General features: G+C 36.1%; 1 protein-coding gene across 1 annotated transcript in view; it reads left to right on the top strand.

Moving 5' to 3' along the window:
* Positions 1–12,898, top strand: part of ACSS1 (acyl-CoA synthetase short chain family member 1) — a 55,755-nt gene that overhangs the window by 12,498 nt on the left and 30,359 nt on the right. The window contains exons 3-4 of the mRNA XM_072409434.1: positions 8,634–8,833; positions 11,936–12,111. Coding sequence (XP_072265535.1) covers positions 8,634–8,833; positions 11,936–12,111 — 376 coding nt within the window. The remainder of the gene's footprint in view (positions 1–8,633; positions 8,834–11,935; positions 12,112–12,898) is intronic.

The raw sequence follows: 12,898 nt of genomic DNA, 5'->3' as shown, positions 1-12,898 counted from the left end.
TGGAGTACAATGCACACACTGGAGTACAGGGCACACAATGAAGTACAGGGCACACAATGGGGTACAGGGCACACAATGGAGTACAGGGCACGCAATGGAGTACAGGGCACGCAATGGAGTACAGGGCACACAATGGAGTACAGGGCACGCAATGGAGTACAGGGCACACAATGGAGTACAGGGCACACACTGGAGTACAATGCAGACATTACGATAGATGTATTCACTTTATAAATTATCCACATGGCTGCTACAAAGATGATTGTAATGTATCTGCCATCAGGCCTTTGCCAAAGAGTGACATGACCAGCAGAGCTGATAAGTTTTTGGCTTTGAAGTCTGAGCATTTACTTTGGCTAAGGTCAAGTCCCCAGAGCGTCATTTACATGGCTTCAAAGCCTATTGAATGTCCTATTAGAGCTATAATGGGGGTAATATGCAGTAGTTAAGTCCTGGACAAAATGTTTATTCCCTTATTCAGATAAATTATTAATACAGAATTGACAAAGTAAAAAATTACAAGCAGGCGGGTTCTTTATTGCAGAAAGGACAGGCAATGTTCATTCTGCAATACAGCAAACCCGCCTGTTCACACTTTTTTTTAGCTAAATGTTCCTTCCCTTACTCCCGTATTGACATCTTCATCTGGCCTTCTACCTGGTTTGGGATCTTTACCCATATTGTCTGGCCAGGCTAGAATGATTTAACTCTCCAATATGCACACAAGAGTTAATTAATTCTTTTGCACTGCAGTTAACTCTGCCAGAATCCTGCACTCAGCTGTGCATGTGCAGCTCAGTGCATATTATAGAGAAGGTTGAAAACTGACAGGTAAGTTTGTTTAATTGCAGAAAGGGTCATAGCCTGTCCAGACTGCAATTATAGACCTACCTGCTATCAATTTCATAACGTTTAAGTTTTAAAAAAAGAAAAATGTCATTAGCTGTATGTTTCTCATTAGTAAAATTCTTGCCATAGTAGCACACTTAAAAAAAAGATTTACAGTTGGTTAGGAGTATGTTAAAGATTCTGTGTTAGCAGGCTAATGATTGCTTAAGAACTTCTCTTCCTATACAGGTTCATGGCAATTATCATTATTAATAATAAAAAGGATTTATATAACGCCAACATATTACACAGCACTGTACATTAAATAGGGGTTGCAAATGATAGACAGATACAGACAGTGACACAGGAGGAGGAGAGGAGCCATTTGTATGTCATTTGCAACCCCTATTTAGTGTACAGTGCTGCATATTATGTTGGCGCTATATAAATAGGAATGCAAATGTAGCATAAAACAGTTGTACTGCAGGTCAGATTCTAATTTATTTAAGTTTTTCTCCAACTGATGTCAAAAGAACACTGCATATTCCCAATTAGGCTCATTGGCACTATGCTATAAATATATATATATAAGTACAAAAAAAATTTCACAGCATGGTTCACTTTATTTCTAGGTTTAGGTTAAAATATTTATGCATATTTTATAACATGCACATGCATAAAAACTGCATTAAAGATTTTTTTAGTTGGCAATGTTACCATGTATTCCTTTATAGGAGTGTCTTGCACTATGTAATTCATTATCCTCAGCTGCTCATAACTGAGATTATTCAGAAAGGAACAAGACCAAATAATTCAGCTTGCAAAAACCAGTTCTCTTACACGGGGATGAATTACATCTTAGTTGACATGACCTATCACCTTGTCTGCACCATACCAAAACAATGTCATGTTCCACATTAAAGTCCTTAGTAAATCTGTTCCCAGTATTTCTTGTCTGGAACTTTTGACTTTGTAGGGCAAATTCTCACCATTGTTTTCAGGTTTTGACTGTGAGTTACAAATTTTGACTGTGAGTTACAGGGAAACTATTATTATTTTTGCATATATATTTTGACATAAAGTCAAAAGTAGAGTTTTAAGATTAACTCATATTAAGGTAAATAAGTAAAGATTTTTAAATTAGCAAGGTAGTTATGTGGACTGGATAGCACTAACTGCTACATTAAAATAGGAAACATTGCAAGAGGAACACAAAAATCCATTGACCTTTTTGCTTTTTTTTACAATAACAAATATAAAGCTGGTATATGTAGTCCGCCTCCATTGTGCCTACAGATTGGGAACAAACATGTAGAGACATTTTCAAAAGCAGTGCCTGATGCCAAGTTTCCAGTGCAATAACGGGTACCAGCGGCTCTTACTAAGAAGAGATTGTGTTGGAAAGAATGTTTGCCACTTGAATGCCAATGAATAGAATACTTTAAAGCACAGTGATCCAGAAAATCTGTAAACACTTGTAGGAGAACTCCAGTCTGTTCTAAACTGTTTTTATAATGTAATGAAATTATAATGGCTGAGGTTATTTAGATCTTTAAGTATGTACTTAGTGAACAGTTGTCTTATAATCTGGGAGGGCTACTCATATATATCTTGGCTGATTTTCTCTACTTGATGAGTTAAAGGACTTTATTTATAAAATAGTTAATGAGACATTCTCTTAGGGGAATCTTCCAGTTCCATGTGTTTCAACCAGGAAATGTTTGAGGGAATGTCAGATTGCTTGTTTTATAAAAAAGAGCCCAAAGTGTTTGTCCGGATAGTTTAATTGTGGGTTAAAATCCCTATCAAGCTATATTTTGCTGTTTGCACTCACTAGGGTTCAAGTTAGATTCATTTATGAAATGTGTGAATCAACTTTTATATACAATTAGTATGTACAATTTATACATAGAATCCAAAGTGAAAAATGTATACATTTTGGGTAAATGTTGGCAAATTCTCCAGTGAAAGCATCTCTATATATAGACCCTATAATCAGGTTTTATTTCATTTTTAAAATTCAGTTCTAAATTATTTCCCACTGTGATAGCTGTTTTTTTTAACTACGTTCTTATTGTATGGTTTTATTGCATTGTAAAACCGCCGTCATCATGTATATTTTTTTAAGCTATGCCACTTTGTGTTTGTATAATATGACATCTACAGAAATGACCTTGTTTCTTTAACATACATTACAAACACACATAACAAAAGTATATTGTTGTAAATAGAAAGAGATAGTATAGTAACTAGAAACTAAATTGAAACATAAGGTCACAATAATTTTTGCTAATATTCTTGCTATAATTTTTGCTTTTGTGGCTCCAAAGACTGGAGAAAATAAGGGAGAACCTCGGTGATCAATCAAACCCAGAATGGATCTGGTTCAGGACTTAAAATGTTTGCTAGCTAATAGCAAATGATATTTAGGAAATTCATTCCAGGTTTGCTGGATCGCCCAGCTTCTCCATGATAGTCTATCTTCTCCAGTCTTGGAGAACCTTAATAAATCAGGCCCTGTATATTTATGTATTCATACCGTTGCAGTATGGGCAGCACGGTGACTCAGAGGTAGCACTCTGGCCTTTGCAGAGCTTCCAGGTTCCAAGTTTGAATCTTGGCCAGGACTCTATCTGCATGGAGTTTGCAGGTTCTCCCTGTACTCCAGTTTCCTCCCATGTTCCAAAAACATGCAGTTAGGTTAATTGGCTTCCCCAAAAATTGACCCTAAATTGTGATAATGACATGTGACTATGATAGGGACATTAGATTGTGAGCTCCTTTGAGGTACTGATAGTGACATGGCTATGGACTTTGTACAGCGCTGTGTAATATGTTGGCACTTTATAATAATAATTGCATTCTGCAGTCAATGTAGGCGGGAAAAGGTGTCTTTATGAGGAAGATGCCTAAAGGTGATAGACGATAGGGTAGACGGGCCGCTAGTTTTATCCTGCTGTAATGCTGTTGGTAGAGATATATACATTCACTGCTTAAGGTTTGACCCTGAACTCCAAACAATGACAAATAACTTTAAATGCTGACATGCAAACAAAATTCTTTATTTAAAAATACCTTTCATGCTTTCACTTTGTCCATGTCAGGTCTCCACACACTATGAAATGTATACTATTATACCTTCCACTTGGGAATGACTTTGCTTTCAGCAGTGCAGATGCATCTGGGCCTGAAAGTCATTGGCATTGAATGGCCTTTGGAGTCTGTGTGTAGGGTTCAGCTTCAAACTTCAAGAAGAAGCCAGCTCAGTTGGATCTAATCCAAATGTGCACAGTACTATATAGGCTGTCATGTGTATTGGTGAAGGAGGTCACTGACTATTCTGAGGTCTGTAATAGCAGTGGTATAATGGGGGATGGAGAGGTGAGATCTAGGTAAAAAAAAAAAAATTCTAAATTAAAGTTATTTTACTAGTTTCTCTTGTGTGCGCCTATTACTATACATTTTATTTCCAACAGCCTTAGCAATCTCCTATACCCAAGTAATCATTACGCGGAATATATGCTTTTTGTTCCTAGAAGACAAGAAGAAACTCCCAAGTTCAAATGATTTATAATTCTAATTTTAGACAAATCCTTCTTAGGAAAATATGATGTTTATTCAAATTTAAGAGTCTTAGAAGAGATGGATTTAGCATTGTGATGCTTGGCACTGAAAGACATGTAATGAGTAACTATGAAGATTATTGCCATGCGGTGCCATTTTTGCTTACACGTTTTTGCCAACATGCAGTTACTTTTACATCAAAATCCAAAATGAAATAGGACACATATCCAATCAATCACTGCCTGTCCAGCTCTCTTAGAAAAATTCAATTTGTGTTTTTAGAGCTAGTTCACATAGCTGGTAAGCTTTTAGTGCAGAGACTCTGAAGAAGAATTTTAGTTGGTTTATAAAAGCTTACAAGCACATGGTAGTTTGGGAGCCTCCTAAGATTTAGCTACCATTGTAAAAAAGTTGAGAATTTTGAAGATTATTTTCCTCAAACTGCATATAGGTATAGAGGTCAGTCAATGCTTGTTTTCTCGTGAATTCACTTCTCATTCAAAGTATGTTGATATTGGTATATTGATGGCCCGGGCACATGAACTTTAAACTATAGTTGTAACACTATATACAGTTAGTCCTAAAATAAATATTTGGACAGAGACAACTTTTTTTCTAATTTTGGGTCTGTACATTACCACAATTAATTTTAAATGAAAGAGTGTGAGGAACTAAAGCTTTGTTTACACAATCACTTTATTTCAGGGGCTCAAAAGTAATTGTACAATTGACTCAAAGGCTATTTCATGGGCTGGTGCCCATATGTCTTTTCTTACTTGTAGCTGCAGTAAAAAAAATAAAAATAAAAAAACACCAATGCAAGAAAGTTAATAAATGCCATATAAATATGTATCTTCTTTTAGCTGCACTTTTTGGCATCTGCTTCCGCCACCAAGCACCCACTTAAATCCTACTTACTAATAATGTATCGCCATTGCACAGATTAGTCTTACGTCTGGTAGATCTCCCAGCCTTGGTGTATTCCATATGTAATCCTGACCTTCTTGATCACATGAACCTCCTTAATCTTGTAGAATCAATATAATTAAAAGGATTGAAATCCAGTAATAAAAGAGCCAAGAGCAGTTCAGCTTTGAAAAAAACAAGTAAATGATGCTGAAGGCTGAAAGAAATCCAGCCAGGGAATATGGCGGACTTAGTCTGACTTGTTAAATCAGAGTAAGCAATGTTAGTATGGTGTCTACATACAATGTAGGCACTGGTTGCGTGGATTGCCCACTCATTTCCTAAACCTTTAGGTGATAAAGAGCCCAACGTTATCTGCTCATTGGTGGACATTGATTGCCGGGGACATCCATACAAAGCATCAGATTGGCCTTTAACACTCCTTGTTGATACATGCCTTACCACAATGCTGTGACGGAGTCTGACATTTACTACTTTGTATTGAGTCTATGGGCCTGATTTAATAAAGCTCTGGAGAAGATACCCTTTATCAGTGAAACTGGGTGATCCCTATTTAATGTACAGCGCTGCGTAATATGTTGGCGCTATATAAATCCTGTTTAATAATAAGTTAATAATATTCCAGCAAACCTGGGATGGATCTGGTCCAGGATTGAAAACATTTGCTAACAAATAGCAAAAGACTTTAAAAAATTCATTCCAGGTTACTGGATCACCCAGCTTAACTGATGAAAGTTTATCCTCTCCAGCCTTGAAGAGCTTTAATAAATCAGGCCCTTTAAATGCACTTGCTAATTTCTGACACACCACACCATTCTCTATTCTGTTTATTCCAACTGTACCTTAACCAGTATCACTGACACCCTTGGGAATCATTATCTGTAATGTTAAGAGCACTTATGAATCGATTGACATGCTACAATAGTTGTACTTTTCCATACAAGGAACGGTAGTTATGCTGCTGAGCTGCAGGGGAGTTAGCAAACCCATTGTTTTGACCTGCATAGGCGAAGGAGTATGTGAAGACAGGTCCATGTTAAGTCAAGCAATGTATTTGTTTTCTGTACAGCAGTGTCCAAGCTCCTGACCTTCATGTGATTCCTCCATAGAGTTACCAACAATTTGCTTTGTAATAGGAGTGAACATATGGCAGAAGGCAGTATATGCAATGGATGAAATTTAATTTATTTTATTTAATCACTGGTGTCCAGTAGTTTAGAGTTGAAGTATGTGGTATTTGTGTGATATAAGACCAAAGTATTTAGAGCTCAGAACTGTGCCATATCTGACAGTGGATAAACAATCTCCAAGGTTTTTGGATCTCATGCTGTCAATCAGGCTGTGATCTGTAGTCTACTGTAGCATCGCAATAGCCACAACTTGCAAATATTAGGCTATACAAGTTTGTTGCTGCCTAAAACCCAGTAATTGAAAAGATTATTATATCTGAATCTTACCCCATTTCATATTTATTCTAAATTTAGACAGACCCCTTAATGGTTTCTGATACAGTTTCATTAATGTTTTACTGGTGCTTTATATCGATTTTTACTTCTTTTTTTGTTTACATATAAGCATATATTACATGGCAAAGGCCTTCAATGCATTGTAAGCCAACTAAATAGTGACTAACAGTATCTAAAAACATAGAGGCTCCCTTCACTCGGGCTTGCTTTGTGTTACTGAATCCTCAGATATATCCTAACCTCCTGTATAATGACAACTGTAACAATATATTTACATTAAACTTTACATTTCCTATACTTTTTTGTCCTCAGACACTCCTAAAACATAATGTCCTTGAACTGGGTCTGTAAGAGTACAAAAGTATTGCATTTATCACAATGTTTGCCTTCTTACCATATAGCATATTTATTGCTGAATAAAAAGTTATCAGACTGTATGCATTTATTATTTAGTTATTTATACTACACTTTATATCATGGTGATTCCCAGATATATTGTTCCTTATCTTCACTTTTTTAAGAAGCTTGACATTCCTGTAACACCCTGTTGCCTAATCATTAATGTACACTTGTTACAGGTTGCTTTGCAAACACATAGGTATGTTATAGTACATCTAGGCAACTCACCCTTCCCATGTAGAGTGTATTCAACTATAGACGGTTTACAAACATCACATTATGTACCCAACCCAACCAAAACTAATATTTATGTGCAGTGCTAGTGGGTTGAATCACTTCCCAGGTTCTCATATATCTCATGCAAAAAAGGTTTACATTGCCTTCTTCATTCCCTGTAATGTAAAATGAATGATAAATCCAACAGGCAGTGAAAAAAATCTATTGCAGTGAATTGGAAACTCAAGTAATCAATAGCATAAGGAAAAATCAGAAGCCACTATACATATAACTAATACTAGTTCTGGGTTGACTAAACCTTTAAAATGTCTCTTGTCAATGGAAAGGAAGGTCTTCCAGCAAAGAAAACCATTCATACTTGTCTGCTTATGCTTTGCTGGATTGAATAGAGACTTTTTCTTCTAGGTGTGATGAATGCCCGGTCTCCTGCTGTGTTTTATGTTTTTTTTTTTGTGATCATTTTGCAAAATCCCCAAATCTTTAAATGATCTAATTCAGTTGTTTGATGCATCATCATCCTGGAGAAAGTACCTAGCATTTTATCTTCCATCATTACTTTAATTAAACAGAGAAGCATAATTTATATACAGTTTAGTTACATAACAGATACAAGTCACACCTTCTTCTGCCCAGATGAATATAATAAGAGACATAACAACAAAGTCACATTAAACAACAATTGGTTACACATTAATTATAAATGTTTTTTGTGCACACAATACACAAAAGGAATAGGGCGGTATGTGGCTTAGCCTAAACAGCAGTAATAAAAAAAAGTAACAGAATACCTGAAGGAGAAATATCAACATTTCACAACAACAGATTCAAGGTGACATTTACATGGGTAAAGTTAAAAACTGACATCTAGTTTCTGGTTAGTTAGGGGATGACTTTCAGATTTTCCATTTTTTCCTAAACACACACACACACACACACACTATTAATTTGTATATATCGATTTTTAGATATAGATTACCTATTGACCAAAGATCATGGCGAATGCAGAAGAATATTAACCAATACTATGCAACACAAACCACACAATATAAAATTGAATATCTATCCGATTGTTTCTAGTTTAAAGGAAAGATTAAGTACTTTTCATTTTTTGCTTTAAAATATACTTTGTACAAATGTCACATGTTTTATCCATGTTAAAAAACGAAATGCTAACAATATTTTAAGATGAATAAACAAATTGTTTCATTACAGGGAGCTACTTGATACCACATGCCGAATTGCCAACACATTGAAGAAATATGGCATACAGAAGGGAGACAGAGTGGCCATATATATGCCGGCATCACCCCTAGCTGTGGCCTCCATGTTAGCCTGTGCCAGGATTGGTGCAGTGCACACTGTAGTGTTTGCTGGCTTCAGTGCTGAATCTTTGTCAGGGAGAATCAACGATGGTAAGTGGGAACATTTGTTCTGTGTTATTATACAACAAGCATTTGCAACAATCATTTTACTGCAGTAACTGTTCTTGTTGGGTACCTGCATTTCTAAAAAAAAAAAAACAAAAAAACACACCAATATGAACAGTTGTATAATAATTTGTTCCTTTTTTAACAGCAAGTTTACGCATACTGTGAAATAAGATACATTTTGTGAAGTGGTATTTGTGAATGAATGTGTCATTGTTAGGGAGTATTGTCTATTGACTTGGGACAAAAGTTATTGGGATGTGTTTGAACTCAACTCCAATAGTTGCTCTGTATTTTATGTCCCCACTTTTTATGGACTAGATAGTTGTTACACGATCAGCTTTTTTCAACTATTTCAGATTTCAGGGTTGTTGGAAAACTTTGGGGATGTAAAGGGCTTTGGCTAAATAGCAATGGGATTAGAAAAGACAAATGGAGACGAACGGAGTCTTGAAGCTATGAATGAGACAATTATAGAATAAGAATCCAATTCACGGTTCTTAGTATTGGACAGCAGTGTAAGGAGGCTGATTTATAAATGTTGTTCTGGGAATAGAACTGCGTAACACTTTCCCTTCTGTTAATCCAGGGTATCTGCAGTGCACAGCTGATCAGTCATGATTCTATTTTGGTTGATAAATGTGTTCTGTCATCATATCAGGCTAATATAATTCCATAGAGTCTTGCCAGTTTTCCTGTTCTCCACTGACACAAGTTCTGCCTAAAATAAATTCATTTTCATTATCAAAGACCACAGATAAAATAATCAGCATTCTCCCTTCAGTTAACTTATATTAGAAACATGAAAATGCATAATGGGAACATGTAAAATTCAAACTTACAGTAAGGAAATCAAGTGAATAAATAATCTTACAAGGGTTCTGAAGGCAAAACAAATGTAAATAAAAATTCATTAACATAAATGAGCTCTACTTTCCATAGGAAGTTTCATATGGCCAGGTCTAAAGCCTGCACCACCATAATGAGCAGATAATACATTTGAAAAAGTTTCTAAACAAAACAAATCCAAACAGGAAGCTTTTGCAAAAATGTTCCTTGCATCACAGCTAAAAACCTAAGGGCAAGAGGTTTTACAAGATACTCCATAGCAAATGGGTCATTCAACTATCTTCCATTTGACTGTATAGTACAGGAGTAGTTCTATGTACGGCAGACAGCAATCTGACTGCTGTAACATTATTTTTGGACATCTTCCAATGGCATTTTCTGGTTAACATTTTTGCAATAATAGTTATGTAACACACTTGTAATCTTGTCATTTATGTGTGCTGAGAGAAGTGGGAGGTGTAAATATGTAAATGGCCAGACCCCAAGCCCCAAGGTTGTTACAGCAAACTTTGACACAGACTCCTAAGTGTTAAGTAATTAAAGCTGCTTAGTCATACACCTCCTTTATCTTCAGTTATTCATAGAGAGGGAATATTGATGACTATTTTATTTGCATATAACATGTTTTAAAGGAAACCTGTGCTGAGAATAAGTGGAGGCTTCTGATTAAATGCAATGTGCTTGGCTGATATTCCATTCAATATAGGTTGCTATCCTAGAACTAGTATGCAGATCATATGTTCTGACCATACTATAACAACACTTTAAAGCAGATCAGCCACAAGTGACATGTGATGGCAAATAAACTCATTTCAAAGAACATAATTTGCCTGGATGTATCTGTGTGAAAATTAGCCATACACCAGAGATGCATTGCATACTCGGTCTGGGCCATTGATATAAATGTTAAAGGCAGAGCAGATTAAAACACCTACCATGCAAGCTGTTTTTTTTCAGAACGATGTCAGCAATTGCAATTTACATAATCTCACAGTGATAGTCTATTTTAGCAAGCTTGGTCTTGTCCTGTGATAAAAAACAGGTCAATAACATTTTAATAGGAAGATTGACAATGGCAGCCTACAACAAAAATAAAGCATTTGGTTTTTCCATTATTTGAAGGTAAAGTATATTTGAGAAAATGCTCAAGTTAATTGAAAAGCTCTTGAACATCTTAATATCTCCTAAAGTATAGTATAGTACAGGTAGTCCCCAGATTACATACGAGATAGGGACTGTAGGTTTCTTCATAAATTGAATTTGTATGAAAGTCAGAACAGGTACATTATTTTAATAAATGCAATTAGGACAGATGTTTGTCCCAACATATTATTAGGCAGCATGGTGTCAGTTACTGTAAAAAATCCTCACTGTGAGTTAATCACAATCAATAAAAAAAAACAAAAAACTTTATGGAGCCTAGATATTCATCAACTTCTAGAGCTAGCTGTGCTTTGATATGCAAAAAGAAAGAACTGCAGAGTTTGTCTTGGTCATTAAAAAGTTACAAGAGCTTGCAGAAAGAGCTCAGTCTAAGCTGTGTTTAGCAAAAGATTTCTTCTGCAAGTAATGCAAACCATGAGCAGGGAAGCCCCTTTCATATCTAGGAGTCGCAAGTATGTTAGATGTCCTTAATCCTGGGCCTACCGGTATAGTAAATTTAATATCCCCCAAAGTATTGTCCTCAAAATTTCTGCAAAGGTCAGCATTCAGTTCATTAGCATCTGAGTGCTTGGATCTACTGTATAATAGGTTTTTGTCCCAAGTCAGTTGGTAATATCACTTTCGATGTGCATTCATAATAACAAAACAATATATTGTTTTGACAGGGAACACCTTATAGCATTACATTACACTATGGACACTTGCAGCTGCAGAGGAGTTTACAGAGAAACATTATAATGAAACAATTACCATGTTTGTGGAAGATGGTAAAGCATTACTTGATTTTGTTATTTATTATTGGCCATAAAAAGGTAGCAGTCAAACCAGGTGTCATGGGACAGAGACTCATCTCCACAACCTGTCCTGCACATTATTGTGGGGGTCTGGTTCAGGTAGGGCATTTCTAAATAAATGTTTACATTCTATAGAGTCTTCTGCTTCTACACATTTAAACTGCTTAAACAGTGGTCACAATGGTATACAATGATTTCTGCATATTCCTATATAAGGTATATTGTATATTGTATATTACACTAATTTTATTTCTGACATCCGTCTTTCTAATTTCTATAGCAAGCTGCAAAGCCGTCATCACAGTTAACCAGGGAGTGAGGGGTGGAAGAGTGGTAGAACTTAAGAAGACTGTGGATGAAGCTGTGAAAAGCTGCCCTTCAATCAAGCAGGTGTTTGTTAGTCAGAGGACTGATAACAAAGTCCCCATGGGTAAACTTGACATATCTCTTGAAGATGTACGTTACCTCTTTATGTACTTATAAGATATGGAGCTGATTTTACCAATGTACGTGTGTTAGGTAAATGAAGTGATGTGCATCTGTAGGCATTTCCAGCATCTTCCTTACCAGCTGGATGTTTGAAGTGATTGCACCCACACTACCGTACATCATGCTTGTGGTGTATGTCTGTAGTTAATTAAACTGGACCCATACTGTGGAACAGATGCTTATTTTAGGTTTACTACCCTCTCACTTTCTCAAAACCAATAACTAGATGTTTAATTAATTCTTTTCCTGAAGATGAGCAAATGATCAAATTTCAGTACATGTTATCATCCCAAAGTAACCTAATGCCTGATGTTTAAGCATAGCAGTCAAGTCAGTGGCTGAAACCATGTGGCCAGTGCTTTGGCGTTTGGTCAAATTGTGTGAAACGTCACGAGCCACAAGACTGGACACATGTCATGTCCCTGACATGGTCCGGGACATGACATGTCTGCATGGGCTGCCAGCTTTTATGGATCAGAAATATCACTTTGCATCAGAGTCCTTGAAAGAAAAATGCAATTGTAAAATTGTTCATTCTAGGTTTCTGGTTGTCGCACATTTACTTCTGTTGTCTCCCAAAACGTGCCACATTTTTCAGGCCGTTTCTTGGCTACAAATATCTCAAACTGCAAATGATTTCCCATGTATTATAGTGATTTAAGGGTCACAGATTTATGCATGAAGTTGTGTCTATCTCACTTTCTGTCCCTAACATATGTCATAGCTGCTGGAGCTGGTAGGTTATATGACTGAT

Source organism: Pyxicephalus adspersus, chromosome 4, assembly GCF_032062135.1.
Source record: "Pyxicephalus adspersus chromosome 4, UCB_Pads_2.0, whole genome shotgun sequence".
Classification (NCBI taxonomy): Eukaryota; Metazoa; Chordata; class Amphibia; order Anura; family Pyxicephalidae; genus Pyxicephalus; species Pyxicephalus adspersus.
The sequence above is the reverse complement of the archived record's forward strand: the minus strand, read 5'-3'. Positions and strand labels throughout refer to the sequence as shown.